Raw genomic sequence first — 24,557 nt, 5'->3', positions numbered from 1 at the left:
ACGACAGTTCACGTGCCCTAACAGAAAAGAGGTACCGTTTTGATTCACTGCTCAAGCTCAAAGGCGTTTTCATTTGTTGGCAAGCAACGTGGGAACTCGATCAGAAATGAGTATTAACTTCCTAGTGCCCATGCCGGGAGGCACTCACTCGATCGAATGACGTTTTAGCGAACGCCCACGCTTCACAGAATCACACTTTAGCGAATAGTCTGCCTATGCCACCTGCACATGTCTCTAGAATGAGAATGCCGGGGAGGTCTTTCAGGCCGAGCCGCCTCCAACGGGAGCTTCCTCGCTTCGTTAATACTTCGGTATCTTGTGAGCTGCGATTGTGCTCCTGCAGCTGATGCACGGTGGAAAGAAAGAGTCGCCCTGCCGTTTTCATATTGCCAGTGACTATATAACCTTAAAAGTATATTTGCAATGCACCACCACATACATAGGTGCTACATATTCACAGTAATTTGCTCCTTGCACTAGCCTGTAGTTTAATATGATATTCGCCACTATCGGGAAAACATGGTGGTCTAAAAGATGTTCTGCCGTGCCATGGGCCAGCTTGAGGCAGTGTTCGGGTTTCAGCAGGAAAGCATTGGACTTAAAATGGTTTGTGTGTGGTGTCGGTTGGCCATGTCTCGTGGACAGATCGAGCTTAGTTGCAGAAGACGAGGAAGTGCTCATGCTTGCACAGGCACGAGATATCTATGGGATTCTATCGAGACTGGAGCGATGCCAGGACCGGCTATACTTGTGTAAATAGGAGCAATGACATAAAACATGGTGTCAGAAGTGGGGTATCTATGTTCTCAGGGATGTCAGCATACCACTTCTAGGAAAGCCAGCAATCCATGGACTTTAGCTGCTTTCAGCAATCAACAGGGTCGAAATGACAGTAAACCCGAAAGTTGACTTTCCATCACTGTTCAACGGTTTGGAAAAGTTCCCTGGTGAATACCATTTGAAGCTTCAGGAGAATGCAATATCTTTTGCCCTAAGCTCACTACGTCATGTCCCAATCCATCTTTATGGGAAGGCAAAACAAGAACTTCAACGAATGGAGGACATCGGCGTCATCTCCCTCATTAACGACCCAACCGGGTGGTGTGCACCCATGGTGATCGCACCAAAGTCGACTGGAGCAGTGCGTATATGCGTCGACTTCACAAAATTGAATCATTATGTATTCTCCAAACTCGATGCTAATTCTGGGTTCTGGCAGATTCCCCTAAGTGACGAAAGCAAGAAATTCACCACATTCATCATGCCTTTCGGAAATTTTTTTCTTCAACAGACGTCCATTTGGGATCTCGTCGGCTCCTGAACACTTTCAAGAACAACTGTCGAACATCCTCGAAGGAGTCAGCATCGGCGTCTGCCTCAAGGACGATGTTCTGATCTAGGGTTCCAGCAAAGAAGAACACAACGAAAGACTGCGAAATGTTCTCCAGAGGATTTGCAGTGCAGGGGTCGCATTCAACAAGGACAAATGTTTGTTTGGGACATAAGAACTCGCATTTCTTGGTCACTGAATAGATAGCCCAAGAATTCGACCCGACCTCTCAAAAATCAAGGCGGTTATAAACATGCCACCACCTACATCGAGGACACAGCTGCAGACGGTCCTTGCAATGGCGACCTAGCTTGCTCAGTTTGTTGCCAATTTCGCTGAAATCCTGCAGCCACTTGCTTCAATGCACTCTAAAAAGCAAAAGTTTGCATGGAGATCAGTTTAGCAAAATGCCTTCGACAAATGGAAAACAGTATTGTTGTCCAAACCGGTCCTTGGTTTCTATGATGCCAAAAAAGAAACCGTAGTCTCCGCAGATGTTACTTTGTTTAAACTCGGTACCATCCTCCGTCAACATCAAAACGATGGTAGGCTGAAAGTTATCGCCTACGCCTCGAGTCTCCTGACTGACATGGAAAGATGCTATGTACAAATGGAGAAAGAAGGCCTTGCATCTGTGTGGGCGTGTGAGAAATTCAGCTATCTTGTTGGGAAAAAGTACAAATTAAGGACTTACCACAAGACACTCATGAGTCTATTTTCCTCCAAGTCGTGAAACGACCTTACTCCACGACTTCAGTGAATACACATGCACATGATGAGATACACCTATGATATAACCTATATTTCAGGAAACGAGATTCTGTCTGCCGACACACACTCAAAAGCACCCCTCCGCCTAGAAGGGTCATTTGAACTGGAAGAGGTTGAGGCATTTGTTTGCTTAGTGAGGTCAACCACCAGCGGCCAGCTCCAGCCTCCAGTGGCTGATAGACAGCCAGAAAACGGACTTGGTATGTCTGCGTATCGGAGGCTATTGCATGAAAACGTTGCCCTGCCGGCGTGACCTCGATAACAAAGTTAAGCCTTTGTGCTTTTTCCGTCACCAGTTCACCATCGAAGCCGATTTGTTTATGTTCGCGCAAGTATAATCTTCGTGCCAATATCTTGCAGATCCGAAATTTTGCGTCTTCTTCACGAGGGACACTTTGGTATTGATAAGACTCAAGTGCGAGCTAAAGGCAATATGGTGACCACGAATGATGAAAGAAATTGAAGAAAGAGTCAAGAGCTGTCACAGTTGCATCGAGGCATCAAAGAACAAAAAGGTGCTGCTAAAACCAACCAAATTCCCTGAGAGGCGTTGGTGTCGGGTGGCCATGGATTTATTCTGACAGAAACGACAGTGGTGGTTGATCGTGACCGAATACTTCTCCAGATACCTAGAAATAGCTCGCCTGGAGAACACAACCGCACAGGTTCTAGTGGACGACTGCAAGTCTATCTTCGCTTCACACGGAATTCCAGAAGTTGTCGTATCGGACAATGACGCACAATTTTCACGAGCTTCAACCTCAGAGTTTGCCAAGTTTGCTAAAGGATATGACTTCCAACGTTACCATTATCACAAAGTAACACACTTGCGGAGACTGCAGTGAAAATAATAAAGACCTCTATGGACAAGGCCTGCTCTCGTATCGAACTATACCCTTAAAGAATGGATACAGCACATCCAAGCTGCCTACGGGACGCCGATTGTGGGCAAAACTTCCTGTTCCGAACAGGCTTCTCAGACCAGCCATCCCAGACGTGCAGCAGCTCAAAAAGTTTGAAGCAGACTACCTAGTACCGACTCAAGCAACGGTCGGCTACAAGCAACGTTACCGTGTCCAAAATCTGCCAGACATTGCCGATAAAATAGACATATGGTTTGTTGATCTCCACTGCAAAGGTACCGTGCAGGGTCCAACGTCGGAGCTTGTGCCAATCAATAACCTACGCTTGAGAGTAACGACACTGACCTAGCTTGTGGCTTAAAACCAGTGTTGCCAGTTATCTGAAACTTTATCTGAAACCACAGGAAACGCTTTTCCGTCCTTCACAAATGCTTAAACAGTTCGCGAAAGAGCAAAGCAATATTACATGAGCTTCGTAACACTGAATCTAATGCTGAGGAAGTCGCACTTTTGAATCATGACGATCGGCAGTTGCGTCTGTTCTGCACAAACACCAAGATGGCGGCGCCCACAACAATATCGGTGAGCAGAGTGCCGATACTCTAAGGGTAGCTAATTTAGTTGCTCTAGTCGGAGCCACGCTCATATCTCGCCAACCCCCCAAAGCGTAGTGCGAAGAAATAGCACACATTTCATACCCTACAGAAATGAAGCCCCTCGCACCGTCAGAGATTTAGCGGGTCCTACGGATGGAGATGCGCAAGAACAGGCTGCAGGCAACGAGTTGAAGTATGGCTGGAGGAGAGATGTAGACTACAGAACGGATGTGGTGACACATCACATCCTCATACAAGAACAGGGTGCTGCAATAGACGTCCTTCTCGATATCGAAACAACTGACTACCCTGAAACAAGGAGTATATGTGGTGTCGGCTGGCCACGCCTGGTGGCTAGATTGAGCGAATTGCGGAAGACGAGGAGGTGCTCATGCTTGCACGAGCACGAGATGTCTATCGGATGCTAGCGGGACTGGAACGATGTCATTCACTGGACTCCTTATTTGAGGGCGCTTTTTAGAGCGCGTGCTCAGAACGAGCTCACATTATTAGGCTGCTAAGACCGGCAATCTGGATGGTGTGGAATGCACGTTGCAAAAAAACTGGAAGCTCGCTGTCAGCACATACTCAGCAGTCGCGCACATAGCTATGGTCGCCAGTGAATACTCCCCATACATGTGTAAATAGGAGTGATGTCATAAAACAGTTTGCCCCAATTTTTATTTACTACGTTTTAAACCTGCGGCGATTTGTTGGTGTAAGCGAGCTTCCAGAGGCTTGACTTTCTTCGGGGAAGCGATGGAAGGACTGTATTGCTGCGTTGATAAACGCACAATGGTTCACGCAAAAGCGTAGGTTTTGTTCAGAGCGACCTGGGCAACACACTGATTCGACACTAACAACGTCGTCATCGCGACAACTGTTCCGTCGCGCCAGCCGCCAACATGTAACTCAAGAAGCTACAAGGGACGGGTGGAAATCGTGAAAAGGCCTGTTCCATTCAGTTCAGAGGTTTCCCACTAGGTGGCCTTTGTTTTGACAGAGTCGCGAATAATAGATCTTTTATGGTGCACTTGACCCATTGTTTTAGGAGTTGCTCTGAACCTCCAGCCTACAAAAGTTTTTAGTTTATACTTTTACCTCGATCACTATACGGGCTAAGCAGTATCGCGATACAAATGTATCGCGATAGTATCTTAGAAATAGTATCGAGTATTTATGTCTGTATCGAGATGCATTTGAAAAATGCATTTGTATCTGCCAGACGTTGGTATCTCGTTGCGTTAGTTGCCGTTTTTTACGATAAATGTAAAAGATAAATACAAGATTAGTGCAAGGTGCTTCAGAATTTATAATATGAACCCGCCCAACAACATCATCCATCCCAGTTAGCAAACTTAAAATAAGCTGGTTTAGAAAAGGTTACTTGCAAGAATTACAATATAAGCTCCTGTCACAAAGCCCTCCACTTTTTCCAATTTAATAGAGCAAACGCTGCAAAGGAGTTGATTGTAGAAATGGTACGGCTTTGTTGTCTAATCTGCCCCTATTATGGGTGACTCAGAAAGATATAAGACGACAGTTTGAAATTCGCCCTCACGGCAAAACAGGGTTCATTTTGTGCAGATGCCTTTTGTCAAGCAAGGTAGGAAAGTGAAGGTCTTTAAGGTAATCAATTGAAGTGAAGTGAAGTGAAAGCACGCAGTATTTACCGTTCAGTAACAACGTGGTTCACCGAGGGTGACATTTTTTTTAATGGTATGGATGATAAATAAAGAGTTCAAGGCAAGGGGAAGTGCATAAAATGACACAAAAAAAGGAGCACAAGCATACACCATTTGAATTCGCCACGAACTACACCCTCCCCACATAGCATCGTTCGGGAACAAATGCATCTATAAAAGTATCTGTACCTGTATCCCGGAATACTTTCTCGTCGTTTTTGCAGAAGTACCTCAGAGATATCCCGTTGCATAAAAGGCAAATGCATCTCAGTATCTGTATTATATGCCATAAGATAATGTATCTCAGTATTTGTGTTCCCCAATAATTTTTGGAGGATCTCTGCCCAGCCGTGACTTACCAACACCACCTAGACAGAAGGCCTCCGCAAGGTTTCCTCTTCCTCTATGAAACGTCATCACAGTCGGATCGCGCTCGGTCGGCTATTAGACCCGAGTCCGACCTTCGACGTGCTGATTGGCCACGAGCCGCAGCCGGACACTGACGCAGCACTCGTGCCCAATCTCTCGCCTCGATCGATCTGACTATGATGACGCATGTGGAGGCCTTCTGTCTAGGTGGTGTTGGACTTACCCCATCTTGAAGCATTGTTGCAAGAAATTTTTCAGTTTTTCGTTTGTGGCCAGATGATTCCCGTTTGCGGTGGCACATGTCCCTGACAACATGAAGCACATTTTTTGCAGGAAGCCATTTTGCCTAAAGAAATTGCACCTAGCTAGCAAAGATGTCCCCTCAGTCAACTACTGAAAAACCTTTCGTTACGGACACACGCACAAGAGGACATGCAGCTGTTTATTGATGTGCTTTACCAATGTGTAAAACACACGTCACATGCATGACCTGGAAACGTGATGCCCTGATAGTTCATTGCTGCTCCACCACTCTTTCCAAGAGGCTGTAAAACTTGTGATTTAATTTCACAACATAGCCTGTACACACGAACATTCCCTATCCTTGCATTTGCCGACAGATAGGGCCGTCGTGTTGTCTCGCCGTACATGTTTGCAAACAATCGCAACACTGTCGATCATACTCCAACACATGTGTCTGACCAGCCTTCAAAGTTTAACCACCTGCAATGGTCAAACCTGCGAGACATTGGGTGTTTTGTACGAGCTGTGATTACGATGCTGTGGCTTATATGGTATCTGTAGGAATGTCGACGATTGCAGCAAGTTCATGTCCCTGCACATGCAGCGACGGAGGTTCTCCAATACCTCGTCCCAAACCTCCGAATATATGTGCAATCAGTAACGCGGATCACAACAGACATGCTCGGTGAATGATACAGTGCACAGTAAACGTAGAGAATAAGGAAACGATTTTATTCAGGAATGCACATGTAAACGCAGGGCGTGAACACATATTGGAAATTATAGAAAAATTTGTCAAGCGTTGCGATGCGATGCATGGTCCAACGGCACTGGGCATGAGGCTTTCCGAAAGGTACGAGAAAGCTTCCCCAAATGCCGCATAGGTATGTGGCAATCTCGCAGAGGTCGGGCATAGGATGCCGGTAAAGGAAGGAAAAGTTCCAGGCCGTATGAAAAACGCTGCGATTCACTACGTCACTTGACGACACTCTTGGGTAAGGTAGTACCAGCCACAACATCAAAAATGCTTTACAGAAATGCATAGATTATATTTTTATATGTATATATATGTATTAAAACAACGCACATCGAAAGCTCTTGATATAGATGTGCAGTTATATATGTATATATATATTTGGCACGGTAACAGCAATTGAAGATTGACGGTAACATTAGTAAAAATAGACACGGTACCATGTAACGACGTGTAAAATATTGCAGTAAGACCCTCTCTCACCACTTCATGAAGTGATTCAATCGAAAAACAAAATTTCACATTGAGTTGTTTTGGCACAAATGTCGTAACATATTGGACACTGACTGGGGACAATCGATCCACTATCGTGAGATTTGTTAGAAATCACCCTGCACCTTTTTTGATGAGCAAAGCATTCATGCCTTTTTTTTGTACGTGTGGACAACGAGTTCACTGCAAAATGTGTTAGAAATTTAAGAACGAGTTACGCATGCCTCGACGCCTATAGATGGGTCCACGTGACATTTACATACACTCTCACAGGTTCGGAGCCGGGGTGTGATTACAGTGTACTGAACTGCTCGTAATAGCAGTATTGGCACCGAGTACGTAATGTACAAGTCTCAGCACGCTGGCGAATAAATGCAGCTGGTAGCACCTTCCATTTCGTCCTGATAGCTTTCAGTACACGCCAGTTACGCTTGTTTCATTACAGACATTGCTGTACCACTTTGTTTCGAATTTGGAAGCTCACAATCGGTTTAAAACTTTGTCTAAAACCGTGTGAGCAGGAGACTGGCATCAGTAATACGTTGCAGTAACATTGTTAGATATTATCATGTCCCCAGGATGTTGTTGCAATGATTACGACACGTTATCACAATGTCTCGTAACATTGCTACAATGTTTCAGCTGCATGATCTTTCTTCGATATCTCGTACCAGCTTGCGCTTCAACACATTTAGGTGTTGCTGTACCTTTCGACATATGTTCTAGGGAAGCAGCAAAAGCTCATTGTCATTTGAGAACACTGGCCTGGAGGCTTGGAGTTTATAGACGGCAGACATTTTAAACGGCTTGCTTCGGGACGCAAGATTTCACAGGAAGCCCAATGTTCGGCCACGTGGACAAACTGAGTGGCGGCAGAAAGATAGGAAATGCGGACAGACGATGCGCGGCGCTCTCAGGTATCGTTTTGCTCAAACGCAAAAAAGACGGCGTAACAACACGGACACTTGTGTGCTGTCGACATCTGGCAGGAAGTAACGAGTGCATCGACAAGGACATGGAAAATGTAACATACCTAATGGCTTTCGCCTTTCCTGTTGTCTATGTGGCAGCGAGAATCTTACGGGAGGTCACTTGCCCTAGCTACCTTGATGTGGAGGGAACCGCCTTGCAGCTAGACAGTACCAAACACTCCCTCGGTAATGATACGTCGTCGCCACCGTGAGTTACCGCGGTGGTCGTTAGCTTACACGACGAGCACGGCCACGACACTGACGCGGTTTATGTCACACACGATAAATGGTGCCTAGTAACATGACGTAAGGTCAGCAGGTAAGGGCACATTTGCCGTCTGCAAAGATGCGCTGTGTACCTCTGAGGATACCAGCTGCTGTTGCAGTTATGTTTTTTGTTTGTTGCGCATAGCTTTTATTGTGCCTAAATTGATATATATTAGATTTAGAGTTTGCTCAGATTTTGTCATCTTTACAATTTCTGCGACGAACCAGTAGTACGTCTGGCTTGAAGTTTGATTGTGTATGATGTTTAGTTTTGCAATTAAATTTGACGTGGGTTGTCACATTGACATTTGGCTTAATGTGACTGGTGGGGCATGATCTGTCCATGCTATGCAATCTGACTGTGGCATAATACTAGCATAGTTCTAGGTGATTCTAAATTGTTCAATAAGACCGATTCCTTTAGAAGCTGTAACTTGCTACTGACCTCGTACGGTACAGTTTGGATACAGCTAGAGGCTCAATAAGAGGGATGTAATTGCAGTACAGTTTCAAATACGTAGGTCGAATGGGGCACTAGCACAGCTTCCTCGGTCGAGGTTTTATGTATGAAACACACTGACACTCGGCAGCACTTCCGTGCAGATTGCGACAGCTGTGCCATCACCCTCCGAGACCTCACGCTCCACCTAAAACTGTCGACAACCTTCAGGAAACCTTCACAAACAGTGCTCTCGGTGCAGAAATGTCTACATAACCTAGTAACAATGACAGTCGAGGAGCTGTGGCCACCAGCCGACCTAGCAGCATGCGGCAAGCTCCCAAGGTAACAGCTAGAATGGAAGAAGCAAGATTGAGAGTATATTAACTGCCTTAGATGCCAATCGTAGTGCTTCACTAACAAGAGTCAGGTTGTCGTGGCGATAACCCTCTCCACCGTTGAGGACAGAGGCACACGTCTAAGGCAATCGGATTAAGACTAAGGTGTGTTCTTGTCATTCGAGGTTTGATGGCAATGATCCCGCTGCCACGCTACGTTCGGGAGCAGAACTGATTGACTCGAGAAGGACGTACTCGCTAGAACTATCTACCAGTGTATTAGCCAGGTATTTCTCTTTTTTTTTTTTTTGGTGGGTGGGGTTGGGGGGGGGGGGGGGGGGGGGGGGGGAGTGTGCTTGGGGTGTCTATGCGGTGCGGGGTGCATGTTTATATTATAGGGTCTGCTGGATTTCGGCAGGGGCTGAAGCCTCCTCTCTGGCTACACCACTGCTATCTACAGTAGGTTAGCACTCTTGCGAGGTTGGAAGGGTAACGTTTGATGCCACGTGTGACGCCGGAGTTATGGAACGGTTTTGAACGGTGGCATACGACGGATAGTGCTAGTGCTGTCAGTCGAACTGGGGGATTTGAAGCCCGATCAGTGGTTGTACCCCGGTCGGGTAGACGCTCAGCCGTTCTAAATGGCAGGAAAGCTGCGTTTTGCAGGGATGGACTGGTGTTTTTCAGCTGAGTTTTGCGACTTGTGGGGAGCTGCATTCGCGAGAGTCGGACATGTGAAAGGACAGAGTTGAGGACCGTCACAGTTGCGATTCTTTTCGAGTGCAAGTATGGGGTGAAAAAATGTTGGCGTTGCTCGACAAATGGCCTCTCCATCGATGAATCAGTCCGTTGGTCAGTTTGGTCAATGGGATGAAATAACTACCCGGACTTTTCCACCTTCCATGTCTAGAAGGTGTTTTTGTGAAGCTCTAACAACTCATTTAAGCTTGGTTTAGGAATAGGAGGTATATTCCGATGAGGCCCACTTTTTGTTTCTGTTCTTAGTTTTTCTTTAACACCAAGAAGATAAAATAAAAGTTAAAACCACTGGGTGTTTTTAGCTAGTGCCTTGTTTTGATGCACATATGAGGTACAACATTGGTAGCATTTTGCAGTAATGGAGCATCAACAGTACTGGCGCAGTTGACAAGCAAAACATCTGTGCCTCCAATTACAAGTGCATGCATTCTGCGGATGATGCAGATTAAGCAATGGTAAACAGCCAGGGAGGAAAACTAACAAAGATATTGTAACATCAAACTCTAGGATTTTGTACAACTTGGAATGTCAGATATGAACTGAGGCTTACCCTCTGTTTGCATGTGAAATTTCAATACGGGTAGATAGTTAGACTAACACTTCAAGCAGTGAAGGAAACGTTGCTTAAAGAAGCAAGTAACATGTGGGGGAACAAGTGGCAGTAACTTCTGTTGAGGATTCAAGCTTTGACGGAAGAGTTGGGATCTCCGGTGTTGTCGTAATCTGGCACTGTTTCCTGAAATGGAGAGCACAGAAATAACGTTGAAAAGCACTTTGATGACTTTGTACATAAAGATTTTAAGCATCAACTCTGGATAGTTGCATTTTACTCCAGCTACATTTAATAAATGCATCCTTGTATTTCACTTGAAGTAGATATTTCTGACATTCCCCAAAGAAAGCAGAACAGTTGTTTTCCAAGTATGCATTTTTTTAAATTAGGTCTTTAATAAAGAAAACCGTCAATAAAACTAGCTGATCATCACAAGCGTGTGCTCTACAAACTAATGACAGTTTTTTCTTCTGGGTAAACTCGTTTATATGTATTGCAATACCTTATGTTATATTAAGTTAATCTTTGGTGGTAGTTGGAGAGTATGAAGCATGACTGTGGTTAAGAAATACTTGTGGTCTGCTCTGAGAATTGTCTCGGATCAAGTTTAACCTGGAGTATGTCCAACCCACTGTATTGCTTTGCCTTGCTTGATGCATAGCATCTAACAGTATTATAACTTGAATACTAGGTTTGTGTACTTTACATGACACTAAAGACAAAGTAATTGACACTCTTGATGTGTTGTTAGCATGACAGCAATCTTCTGGAGTGACGCTACCAGCAAACTGCCTAAGCTTTACAAACACATTTGGAAGAGAAACCAAAAGGGCCCCTGAAAAGAAAAAAGAAAACGTTTTTTAAACAGTTTGATTGGGTCACGCGTGACAAAAAAATAATTTTTACGCGAAAAAATATATTTTTAGCAATATTGAAGGCGCGAGATTTATTTCAAGTTCTGCACGCAAAATCCACGACGTCACGGAAGGGTCACACACTCTTTCCACCTCAGCGAGATGGTCATACACTCTCTCCAACTCAACGTGATGGCCAAGCCGATCCACCTCTCCTCCACGCGCCCAAAATGCCGAGAGAGAAAACAAATGGAAAGGATGTGACTACAGACTAAATCACGTCTCGCGCCGTCAATATTGCTCTAAAATTTTTTTTTTTTTTTTTTTTCACGTATAAATTGTATTTCGTGACACGCGTGTCCCAACCAGACTGTTTGAAAAAAAACAAAAACATTCTTTTTCTTTTCAGTGGCCCTTTAAAACTGGTGAAACGCATTATCCTGTCAATCGCACGGTTAGCTGATAAACGTTGGTTAAAAAAGAGGGCTGCAGACAGTTTGGTAAAGAAACATACCTCAGCCGATACCAACATACAAAAAATGTTATCAAAATGTCCCCAAGGTTTTGGGTAAAAGGTGATTTACTGGCTCTGTGCTCTTGAGATCGACAAAAACTGGCCTTTCCTTTAACGAAGGCCTTCGCATATACGGGACAAAAACCCATGTTGCTCGAAGTTATTAAACGCTGGATGATGAACAGCTCATTCTCGATTGTTATTCTGGTATGTCACCACCCTCTGTAGGTGTTTGTGCCGCACAATCAGTGTTGGTAATACTATAACGATTTAGACGCAGTTAGGGTTGATAGAGTTGGCAGTACCTTGGCTTCGACAGGCTTCATTTCTATGGGACGGGACACGCAGGGGGAGGACGCCATACCCTGCTGGGTTCCATGCGGCTTTGTGGAACTCTCCACGTAATGGGGGACTGCACAGGGAAAAAGGAAAAGAAAAGTAAGAAAAACTCGAGTGGTTACGCTGACAACCACACAACCAATTCGACCCGCAGCCTTTAAAATGCCCATAGGGAATGATTCTTCCAACATTGAGGTATAATTGCTGAGGAAGGATTCAAATGCTTATGGGACCGACATATCTAAGCGCTCTGATGATAAGTTGGTGTAACTGCAATAAATGATTTGAAGTCGATATTTGTCAGGGATGCAGATGACGATCAATGGAGGTCAGCGAAAACTTACACCCTACATTGGCAGTTACAACGTCCTTGCGAGATCATCTATTTTTGCTTCGGTTATAGCTTTATTTTTCTGCTGATGGGTGTCTTTTCTGATGGTTTTTGTTAAGTGCTGTATTTGCACACGTCAAAAAAAGATGACCTCAAACTAGGAATTCCTAGAAAAAAAAAAGTTTGTTGTAATTTTAGTATGTACGGTCATAATCACGTAAAGCCGTGGAGGCAGCCAGCATTTGTATGTGCCGGCTCCTGCTTTTTCGCTGGCTCATGCCAGAGTCCTCATGCTTTCGGCAGTAGGGATGTTAAGGCCAATAAACACTTTTGACTTGGTTCAGTTACGCTGGAACGCGCGGCTTTTTCCGGCGAGCACTCGACTGGTGGCATTCTCGACAACTAATCTAGTCACGTGAGAAAACATGGAAGAACCCACTCAAGGGGTGTCCTGCCCTAGCACACAGTATGCTGCCTTGATAAAAGTTACAGTGAATAAATAAAAAAAAAGAAAACGAAAACATTACGATTTTTTGTTTGTGGAGACATATTGTTGAGTAGTTTTTACGTTTGTCAACAGCGTGATAGCAGCCTCCCGCGTTCGGCATCCCCGATCGGGCGGGCAGGAGTCGGGACATCCCTCAAACGGGTCTTTCCATGTTGCCCCACGTGACTATATTATAGTTCCCGCAAATGCCACCCGTTGAGCGCTCGCCGGAGAAGGCCGCACGCTCTCGCTTTATGAACAAGTGTGATTAGCATTGCACATTCCGCGAGCTTTTGTGGCTTTCTGCAGATTGGCATTCTCGCAGTACAGGAAAGGCACTTGACAACTCCAACACGAGGGGATACAGATTGTTCAATGTTATTGAAGTTCTCCGGCCGCGCTGCGTGAGGCCACATACGTTTGAGGACCAATCACAAAAAGACTGATGATCCACCATTGTCGGACCTTCAAATATACATTACATAGGTTTCCTCGAACATTTGTTCTTCTTTTGTATAGAGGTTTTTGATTTCAGATAAATGTTTCGATCTGCACGAAATTGTTTTACTTTATTAAACTATTGCGTTCTTAACTTCATAAACGGACTAAAAATAGTTTACTTAAAAATAATCTATTTTAGTCAATTTCTAAATTATCCAGCCCAAACGAAACCGAGTTTAGGACTAACTCTTAGGCCTAAACGCAATTTTTTTGTTTTCCTACAGAACTTGCAGAATATCCTTAACAACAACAAAAAAAAAAGTATATGAAAACTTTTTTTTTTTTTTTTAACTTGTAGAGGTGAGTTAGTTTATATCACGGGTCTCAAACACGCGGCCCGCGGGCCTCATACGGCCCGCAACTCTCTGGGACGTGGCCCGCAAGCATCCCGCGGCTGCGAGCCATCGTTCCCGTGCCTTGAGTGACAAAATGCACCATACACAAAAGCTTTATATCGTCTATTCATTTCCGCTCGAAGAGGAGTTCGGCTCATACAACCTGTTCACGCATTTCGCATTGTTGTATTATATTTTAGACGGGGTATTTCTTCGGCTATATACATGCTTCTCAGCACTTTCTCATGTAAATCAACCGGAATAGCAATGCCACTACTAGGCTACATGTGCGAGGTCTGTGCTCAAGGGGGCACCTCGGCTGCACTAACTCTTGCTCAGCAGGAGCGACTGAAAAGGATATAGCTATAAGCTCGGACGGGTTTCTAACTGCCGGGCAATTCCTTAAAATTAAATTATTTTCTTATATTGGCGCTATAAAAATCGCCAGGAAAGTAACAACTGCCTATGAAGAGATCTTTTTTCCATTGCCTGCTGAGACGAGTAAATTCTGCTACAGCGCAAGGACGGTGTGTTTTCTCTCCTATTAAAAACTGGCAGTAAGTCGATAATGGTGGCAATGAAAAAGAATCTGATGCTGCGCGTGAAATAGACAGCGCCGAGCACCCGCGCTCGGGTATCTCGGAACGCAGAGACCATGACCAGCAGCCGACGGGTGTGATTCCTTTTTCGAGCTTCAGCGGCGGGCCCCTGGCCGCCGCTCGATCAGATATACTACATTTTGGCGACGAGGATGGGATTTTTATTGCCGCCATTATCGACTATATACAAATACTACAACAACTGTGGTTTGGTGGTGTTTTAGATCTCCTTACTACAGGTGTAGGCCCAAAGTAGTCGTATATGCAAATGAAAGTTAACGATGGTTTCTTGTCTAGAAATTCTCTGGGGTATCGCTGGGACAATCGGCGCTGCTTTGCAACGTGGAACAGTAGTGTTGTTTGTTTGTTGGCCCTTGTCCTTTCGAGGGTGGCCTATCTGACCCTCACACTCAAATTTGTTTGAGACCCCTGGTTTATATGGTCGCGAATAGGACAAGAATGACAGGGAGGTATCTTTTTCTCCTGCCTGCCAGAGATTGCGTCGGAGACACACGACAGCTGTAATGGCTCCATTCGGTACCGAATTTTGAATCTGGCAGTGACGCTAACATTCAGGACGTGTACACTCACAGTATCTCCTCTGCCTGTAGATATTGCTCACGCCCGAGATCGTGGCGTTGCTGTTGACGCGCGAAAGATCGTCCTGCTGTTGCTGCTGCGGCTGTCCGGCAGGGGCGGCGTTGGACGCGGGCACTTGCTGTTGCTTCCGCAGCGCCACTTGTCTGTCGTGGACAAGAAAGGCAAGGCCAGTCAGTACGCTTCTTGTACAGATGTTTGCAATTGCGACCTCTGGGCGCCGCCATCTTGCCGATGGTGTGGTTACGCCGTCTGTTAGTCAAGCGTTGCCAAGGGCTGTCCATGGTCGTCAGAGTGGTGCCCCAACAGAGCATTCTTATACCCATGATGGCCAGACAAGCCTTTTAAGCGCGGCTGCTTGCAAACGTGTAAACAATTTTGCGAGCAACTGCGCTTCAAAGAGTAGTGTCCTGGCCACCGCTTGTGGCAAAACGTCTTGTCAGGGCAACAGATTGGCAACCGTGGACAACCCTTGGCAAGGCTTCAGCAATATGGCGGCTCCCAGATGCCATACTAAACAAATTTAATCGAGTTTAAATAAGAAACAACAACAAAAAGTCAGTTTCATATGTTACAACGCTCTGATGTATACATTGAGGATGTGATCATGGGATCGTCCTGGTTTTTCCAAACCATCGAAGGAAAAACGGGACTCAACCAAAAGTTTCGTTTAAGCGTCAATACATTGCCGTATAGACCAAGGTGGAGGATAAAAATCAAGATGATTGAATTTGCACCCGTTTCGCCATAAAAATTAAATCAAACGTTTCCTAGAAAAAAGAGTAATCCCAAAATGTCTTTATCTTTATAGTTCGTGAATAATATGAGGCTTTCTACGTGCATTTGTTTTACATTTCATAAAAAAATAATCAAGCAAGACAGACTTATATTAAGCTGATTAAAAGCAAAAAGCGGTGCTGTTCTAAGCTAATCAGAACTTTGAAGTTTCCTTCCACTTTCACTTAGTTTGTTAGTTACGTCATGTCCTATTGCAAACCAATCACAGCGTGAAAAAAAAAGCAAATACACTCCATTAACACAAAAATGAAGTTTACTTGGATCTAATATATCGCAGGATTTTCATCCATGATAAGCTATTACTTCAACAGACTTACTGCCCTTCTTTCGCGTTAGCGATCGAACGAAATCATCAATCAGTCTGCCATAAAAAAAAAAAAAAAAAAAAAACCTGCTGGTAAAGAATCACTATTTTTTAGCTAAGGTTTTTAAAATCAAATTAATCTGGATTGAATAAAATATGTTTGATTCAAACAGAATATATATATATATATATATATATATATATATATATATATATATATATATATATATATATATATATATATATATAGGTAAAGTAAGGTAAATATAAAAACAATGGACCGGGAAAAGTTAATAAGTCAAAGATGCGTACTGTCGGAGTTACTAATTCGAAGTTTATTACGACGTTTCGAGCGGGGACCGCTCTTCACCAGGTCATCGTCATCGAAAACTACTAAATCAGTCATTTTCAGAAAGACTTTGAGCGCGTGAGAAGCGTAGTAGTGCACTAAAGTTACCACTCGTGGAGCAGGTACAAAGCTAACGGTTGTGATAAGGCACCCGCGCGATTTTTCCGTCTCTTATATAGCCCCAGCCTTGTACCTGCTCCACGAGTAGTAACTTTAGTACAATACTACGCTTCTCACGGGCCGAAAGTCTTTTGGAAAATGACTGATTTAGTGGTTTTCGATGACGCTGAGCAAGTTTCTAATTGGAACCATATCTCTATTTTTCATGAATTAAAAAGTTAATTACCGAATTTTAATTAATTAGATGACTGATCTTTACGATTATCCCCCTATATTATGTCCCCCTGGCCGTATAACTCACCTTCACAAGCGGCATAAGTGTAACTTTCACGGCTTCTTTTAAACAAATCTGTTATGCTTAAAAAAAAGAAAAAAAAAAACACCCTGTATATATATCTATTTGTTTACAACAATCGTGATCTTTTTTTTTTTACCCTGCCGACACGGATAAGCCAAGTTTTTTTTTACTGTTTTCTTTATATATTTTATGTCATATAGTAATGGACAGGATGAGAAGGATAGGGACATCTTTCAGTTGTCCCGCCCTTAAATGTTTTCTGCCAGTGGAAGGCATTCGAAGTGAACGCTTCGAATGCCTTCCGCTTCGACATCTCGTCACTCCAGCGCAGCCAAAGCACGGCGGAAGGCAGTGGTCCCGTGCGGATGTCGGGCATTCTCTCTCTCTCTCTCTCTATATATATATATATATATATATATATACACCCGACCGGACATTGGGAGGCCCAGAGTTCAAATCCTGGCTGCCAATTTTTGGCTTTCGGCGGGTTCCTGGAAACTTTGATTCATTGGATTAAGTACGGTTCATTCATCTGCACTTATTTGTTCATATATATATATATATATATATATATAAAGAGGGAGAGGGAGAGAGAGACGCTTTGCCGTTATCATCTTGCCAGCTGGCGACTGTAGATGTGTTGCCGCGAACTCACGATTTCAGAAAGCTAGAAAACCCTCTCTTTAGGACACAGTTCCAGACTTTTGCTCCCCGAGTACGACGATAGGTGTATGTAGAGTCGATGCTCATGGGGTAGGGTTGAAGTTTTGAACTTACACACAACAGGCAACTAGGCATATGACGACCACAGTCACGGGGATCACAGCCAGGATTCCGAATCCAAACGATGAGGTTCCTCGAAAAAAGAAACAGAGCACGCGATTTCTGCCAAAGTCGAACGGCGTGGCGTTGCAAGAGGCACTCTTTTCGGTGACGGTAAGATAGCGCGCATATTTGAAGATTTCTTCGAATTCCTGGGACCCTAAACTCGTCAAACGCAAAATCGGAGCCGAAAATTCCCGAAGCGCGCCAATTGGACGTCGGCGAAAAAAAACAAAAAATGCGAAGTCATCGCCGTGATAGGCCAATCAGTGCGCTCCGTCAACTTCGGTCCCGCACTCTAAAAAAAGTCTGTGCGTCTGCTTTCACGCACAACACTCCGAGAACCAATCAGCGCAACTTACGGAGGCAGGTCAGCGAATGACGATGCCGAAACATCTGTCTAGACCAAAAAAAAAAACGCAGACTGAGTTGTGACATTAAGCAATGCAAGCGTGACGTTTTGCATTGCTTAATGTCACAACTCGGACTGCGTTTTTTGGTCTCAACATATGTTTCGGCATCGTCATTCGCTGAGCTGCCTCCGTAAGTTGCGCTGATTGGTTCTCGGAGTGTTGTGCGTGAAAGCAGACGCACAGACTTTTTTTAGAGTGCGACTTTGTGTTGGACGAGTTTAGAACCCCTGCTTACTCGAATATCATGTTAAAGCCAAGATAATATTTCCGCACACAAGCACAAGGTGCTACTATGCAGCGTTTCACTCTGGGTCCAGACGTAGCCGACGCTACCAGCTGATATGATCAATCAGACGGTGACAAAAGCGCACCGTCATGGTGTTCGTCACGTGTCCTATCACCGTTGAGCCAGTCATAAACAAAAAAAAAGCCTAGTGACTTGCGCTTTTGAGGTTGTTTGATTGGTCCCATTGCCTCGTAGCGTTGGCTAAGTTTTGATTTAAGCTGAAACGAAGCTTAGTTGAATGAATTATGAATGCAATGTTGGATGAATATTTCCCTAATAATTTTGTCGCAGCTACAATCATCAGAAATGCCTTTCACATATTCATAGCTCTTCTTTAAAATGTACAATTTATTTTTTGCGCATGCTTACATTTTTTTTTTTTTACTTTTAATTAACTGCAAACGATGTCCCGCATTGCTGGTTGTGAAGTATGCGGGATAAATGACTAGCTCTTATGCTGGATTTGAATCGACTGGTGACGAACGTATAGGGGAGGAAGGGTCCATAGTGTCTCGTCGGTTGTCTACCAACTGACATAATTTTGCAACATTGGTCCACACGTACAGTAGTCTATACTAGTGTGATTAGATGGATACTGGCACCACACTACGTGCATTAATCGATTTCCATATTTTTAACTGCAAAACAATCTGCCTGCAAGAAAAAAAAAACAACAACTCAGCTTTGTTTATTAAGCAATAACCCGAGACCCCCCCCCCCCCCCCCCCTTTATTTCTTTCTTTTTGGTAAAACTTAATCTTAAAAAAAAAAAAATGCTTTGACGAATGCCTTTCTATTTTCGCCATGTCATAAAATTCGTAAGGGCGGGCGAATAACGGTTCGAGTCGAAGAAGAGCGCTGCGTCATTCGTAGCCTTCGCAGTGTTGGGGAAACCGACGACATACGGGCTCTCCTTGCAGTGTTGAAGCTAAGGACGACTCGGCGCTGTTCGCCTCGAACCTCCATTCGCCTACCCCTAAACATTTGCGCCCTTGTAGCAAGTGGGGTTGACGAAACATTTCTCTAGGACATTCGGAGAGGCGGAGCCTCTCGTGCAGTTCTTATGTTGCAAGAGACCAGGACCTCCTGAAAGCAAGGCCGTAGTGCTGAAATTTCCCCATCACCTAACGAAGGCCAACGCGAGCAATGACAGGAGTGCTGCCTTAAAGGAGCTGTGCAACGATATCCAATTGTAATGTTTCTCACTTGACACGACCTTACTGGCACTAGTGGGACTCAAGGATACTCACACGCAACGCCATTGGCCAAGGAACTCCATTGTTGCGGTGTAATTTCAAGGACAAAAGCGATCATTTTTATTCAATCTCTCCTTTGCAAAATTTTATGACGTAACTCGGGGATCGCAGTACACCCAAGTGACGATATTTGAATGCGGTTCATAGATTGGACCCGAGCATTGCGTGGGCACTCGACTTGGGCTCGTGATAATTGCTAGCTCGAGAAGCATTCGGGTGGTGACCCGTGTCCAATCGCTGCAACGACGACAACAGCCGAGCCATAACAATATCTGGAACTCAGCGCGTGTCCTGCGCTTTGCCAACCCCAGCGCGTGGCTATGATCAACACTGGCGGCATATAATCGGCTCCAGATCACGTGGCCGCTTGTTCTGGCTGCGAGTTGAGGGGGCGAACGCTGCTCGTTTTTCTTTAATTTTTTTCTGGGACTACTATTGCGTTGGGTGAAAAACGAACGCGTGTTTCATAGGTCATTAACGTTAGGGATCCGTTTTAAGCGGTATTTGCGCAAAGTACAAAAATTGTTGCATAGCTCCTTTAACGTTCAGCTGGGACTCTCAATTGTTCCCTGCGTTGGCCTTCTTTAAATGACGTAGAGAGTTCAGCACTGCGGCCTTGCTATCTGGGAGGAAGCAAGGAAGACGAGGAGGTGTCAGAAGACTGACTGTGGACGCAGCTCCAGCCTCCGTAGGAATTGCGCTCCTTGGAGAAGCCATCCTTGCAGTGGCACGTCCCGTCCCAGCAGTAGCCCCGGTAGCACTGGTGGTCCGTGTAGCACTCCCTGGTCTCCGGGTCGGGCTTCTGCGTCACTGCGGAGGCTGCACAATGCCCGCCACAATCTTTCAACGAGGTGGCCGGACTGGCGTCTGCTCAACCAGAACTACGGCGCCTGGAGCGCGTCTCCGACTGGTTGGTCTAATACCGCGTGCTAAAATGTCGTCTCTCGATTACCGCCTGATGGCGTCATATAGCATTGTCGCGTTGTCACCGGCTGCGATCCTAGGGCGGTCTCACGGCGGCGGGGGTAGATGAGGCAGATGCCTGTTTTGCTGAAGGTCGCTCGCCAGCCTGACAGTCCACAGAAGCTTCGGCAGCCAGGAGTTGGGCCGCTGCGACAACAGCGACACTCGTGTTCACTCGTCTTAGGCTAGGTGGCGCAAGCTACCGCCCGATACGAAGGGTAGAATCCTTAACATCCATTCATCCACATCCATCCGTACTTTTTGCCAGGCTTCTGGCGCCATCCGCTAGGGTCCCGACATCAAGCAACGTTAGGCGCCGGCTTTTGAGACGTTTTTTTTTTTTGCCACTTCGGGGTTATTTTTGACGTAATGGTGTGGGATAGGCACCATATGCATCAGCCGAAGACGCGTTGCAGGAACCGCAACCAGAACTACGGCGCATGAAACCCGTTTCTGACTGTGGTGTTAGGCGTTCTGTTCCGCCCGTGGTTCGGATTGTTCCCAAGAGTGGCACCGAAATATGTCCAACGCAGGAGCTATACTTAGGAACGCTAGCGTGCCTTAGTTTGAGAGTGCTTCCAAATACTTCAATGTTTTTTTTATAGGCCAGGTCTGCAAAACAAGATACGACGAGGTTACGGAAGCGTTGATCGTCTGCGAGCATCTGCGTCTTTCTGCCCGCTAGCCTTCTGGTCACGTGACAACGCGCGCATGCGCACATGTGCAACTAATTTGCACGGGATCAGCCAGTGAGTTTACAGCGCTCGCCTGAGTTTAAGTTGCCCACTCTTTAAAATCCAGGCTTAAGCAGCGTTATGAATTGTCGCTATCCTGGTGGTCGGTTGTGGAAACGACAACGCAGCAGATAACAGACGCAGCATCCGAACTGGTGACTGCGGGAGTTTCCCTCGATTGGGTGACTACAAAGCGAGCTAACATTGTGAGAGAGGCAAACCAGTGCGCAGCGTTGGACGGATTAGGATTCTGCCAGATACGTCTTTGCCGCACTGTCACCACCAGGAACGCGGTGAACGACTATGATGAGTCTGTTGTGACGTCACGAAGTTGATGCAGGCAGGGTAAACGCACCACTCGGATACGGAATCCAGATACCGTAAACAGATCCACGCGCACAAACAAACTGCACTCCATAAAACTATACTAAGCAGAATGGATAGATGGTGACTGCTTGATTTAATTTCCCAATTTATCAAGCGTTAAAAATGCCTTAGGGACCTACAGAACGGCTTTCCGGTGTTTCGATAAAATGCTCATTGAAACGCTGATAACCATGCTTATGCTTCTTATATGACTTTGGTTTTTAGTTGCTGTTATTATATTTTGGCGTTTTGGTTCTTTGCTTTTATTTGTAAGTACACCGAAGTGTACTGAAGAGGTAGAGTTGCATGACACATATTCGTCGGAAAAGTTTTGTCAAATTAACTCCTGTACGAAATATGCAAATAATGTAAATAAAACTGATGCGGAGAATACTGGCACATATATATATAATCACCCTACATACGCTCCGAATATTCACATAGCTTTAAAAAGAAAGAAATGTGCGAATGGCGACCGCTCCGACGGAGAACCATAAAAGAGATGCCAGATTGAAATAATGCGGAGCGGAAGTTCGTCTGCTTCTTGCAAAGGGGTTGCGATGACGTCAGAACAATGCTGAGCTCTGATTGGCTTTGATCGAAAGGATAGTGGGTAGGCATCAATGCTAGATGCCTTCAGGTCTACCCACTATTTTTTTTTCAATCAGCCAATAAGAGCTCGGCGTCGTTCTGACGTCATCGTAACCCCTTTGCAAGAAGCAGACGAACTTCCGCTCCGCCATAGCGGTCCGCTATTGTCTGTAAAAAAAAAAAAAAAAAAGAGTTCATTAGCGTTTTTGGTCACGTGTCGTTACGTTATTAAAAAAGATGTCGAATCGCACTGCGATAGGCTGCCTCTCGTGCAATGGGAAGCGATGCACCTAAAATACTTTTTTTTACAGTGCATTTCCACACGTTTGAAATCATGAAACAAAAACTGCCCAATAACCACAATGTTTTTTTTTATTACGTTTTCAGCGTGTCGTTTTCGCAAAAATTTCTTGCATTTCCACTTAAAAAATAAAAAAAAAAGATATTTATTTATATTTTTTAATGAGTGTCGTTGTATTACAATTCGTCCGAATAAGTGAGGGTTGAGTTCGGACGCCTTACCTTCCTTGCACTGTGTGGGAGCTAAAGGAGCCTGACCGAACTTGCAGGTACAAACGCCGTCCTTGCACTGCACCAGCTCGGGGTTTCGGCATTCGGAGTTTTGAGCACACCGCTCGCCAATGGCTCCTGCAAATCGACGAGAGTGGCCGTCAGGAAACGAACAGTTTCGAACAGTTTCTACGATTAAGGTTTACGGCCAATCTCTGTTAATTGTCCATCAAGCGAAGCTATAGTTACTGAGAGGATAAGAACAGCATTGCGTATTTCTTAAATGCCCTGCCTCCAGCGCGCTCATTGCCTTCCGTCACGCTTTTGGGTGCGCGCGCACGCTCGAGGCTCGCGAGACGCCGAAGCACTATCGAAGGCAGGAAGCTTGAGCCCGAGGTTGGGGCCAAAGAGACATTCTTCACATTATATCCCTGTTTCTTTCGTTAAGGGACGAGCAGACTTTCGTTTGTTTTGCATTCGTCGATATTTGTAAACGTGTTCTCACTAAGCGCACATCTAACAGGCGCTGCTCACGTGCGTGGCAAAGACGCTTTGTTAGTAACCTTTGTTGCACTTGAGCGCCACACACCGGCAAGCAAAAAGAACGCGTTCGCGAGGAATCTGTAATGAATATTGTTATGACCACGCAACGAGAGATGCCGTCATGATATTGGCGAGGAGTGCCGTTTGCTTGTTCGCGTAATGTGGACTGTGCCGAAGATTCTCCGAATGCTTAGTATTACGCGGTTGAATATTTTTTTGTCCTTTATAAAAGATGCCGATTACTGTGCTTCGTTTATGTTGTAATATTGACGCAAAAATGTTAGAATACAAAATGTGTTCCTTGATTTTTCGGAGGGCACGATTACCTTGTGTAGGAAACTCCCCACTCTTTGCACCCTTACGCCCAAACCTCCTTGCTCTAAACTCTCGTGCAATAAATGACTAGACCTGCTGGAACCAACTAACCAAGAGCACGAAATATAAATGCAATTAAAGCAGACCCCCAAAACACTGGTATCGAACGCATCTAAAGCACGCGAAGCGCAAACACGAGCGTATTAAAAACATAATAGTTAAGGTTTATGCTTCTTTATTTCCTGCCATGATCAATTAGAATTTCTTTTTTGTTTTAAATGTAAGCGAGCAGTACGTCATGGGCCGCTACCGCCTCGTTTCGATTGAGCGACCGACGTTTCCATTTTTGGGCAATCCATTTTCCGGATCTCCTACGCGGGGCCAGCGAACTCTCGCGATTTCATCTTGACCCGAGAATAAACTAGGATCGTTATTGATCCCGCCAAAAGAAGGATCTAAAAGAAAGCACAACCCAGAGAAACTAAGGGAAATAAAGTGTTTAACAAAAAGTCTTAAACTATTACACGGAGTAAACTTATTCAGAGTCCCAAAGCAGCCCGAGCCGGATCTGACCTCTGACATTTAAGTTTGGCCTGACCAGAGCCCTACATACTCCGCGTGCGTGCAGTTCTGATTTTTCTGTTATATAAATTTAGGCTCTTTCGTGTGAAAAGCTGCTGGCGGCCGCCATAACGGATCGCGTCTAAGACTGGATGAAACTTTTTCTCGCGCAAGTCGAGGCATCAACAGAAAAGCATTGCGATCAACAGATTCAACTTGGTGGAAGTGGTGAAGGGAAGGTGGAGGAGGGAGGTGGTCTGCTCACCGCCATGGGTCGTGGAGCAGAACTGTTGCAGCAACTGAATCCAAAAGATGAGGAGAAGCGGCGAAGCATTCCTCAT

General features: G+C 45.1%; 1 protein-coding gene across 1 annotated transcript; it reads right to left on the bottom strand.

The window, feature by feature from the left end:
* Positions 1–10,556: 10,556 nt before the first annotated feature.
* On the bottom strand, positions 10,557–24,557 carry LOC121046367. Its single transcript, XM_042288565.1, has 7 exons — positions 24,482–24,557; positions 22,810–22,935; positions 20,300–20,443; positions 17,634–17,712; positions 14,982–15,133; positions 12,104–12,210; positions 10,557–10,613 (listed from the first exon to the last, which is right to left on the bottom strand). Exons 1-7 carry the CDS (start codon positions 24,555–24,557, stop codon positions 10,557–10,559), a joined length of 741 nt encoding a protein of 246 aa, XP_042144499.1.

The sequence above is a fragment of the Ixodes scapularis genome, unplaced genomic scaffold, assembly GCF_016920785.2.
Source record: "Ixodes scapularis isolate PalLabHiFi unplaced genomic scaffold, ASM1692078v2 PGA_scaffold10__122_contigs__length_95168666, whole genome shotgun sequence".
Lineage (NCBI taxonomy): Eukaryota > Metazoa > Arthropoda > Arachnida > Ixodida > Ixodidae > Ixodes > Ixodes scapularis.
Note: the sequence above shows the minus strand (reverse complement) of the source record. Positions and strands in the feature narration are given on the sequence as shown.

Coding starts and splice junctions, on each gene's coding strand:
- LOC121046367 (XM_042288565.1), bottom strand. CDS start 24,557: ATGAGGAATGCTTCGCCGCTTCTCCTCATCTTTTGGATTCAGTTGCTG. Junction 17,713..20,299: donor AGGCTGGAGCTGCGTCCACA/GTCAGTCTTCTG, acceptor TCTTTTTTCGAG/GAACCTCATCGTTTGGATTC. Junction 15,134..17,633: donor TGCCTAGTTGCCTGTTGTGT/GTAAGTTCAAAA, acceptor TGTCCACGACAG/ACAAGTGGCGCTGCGGAAGC.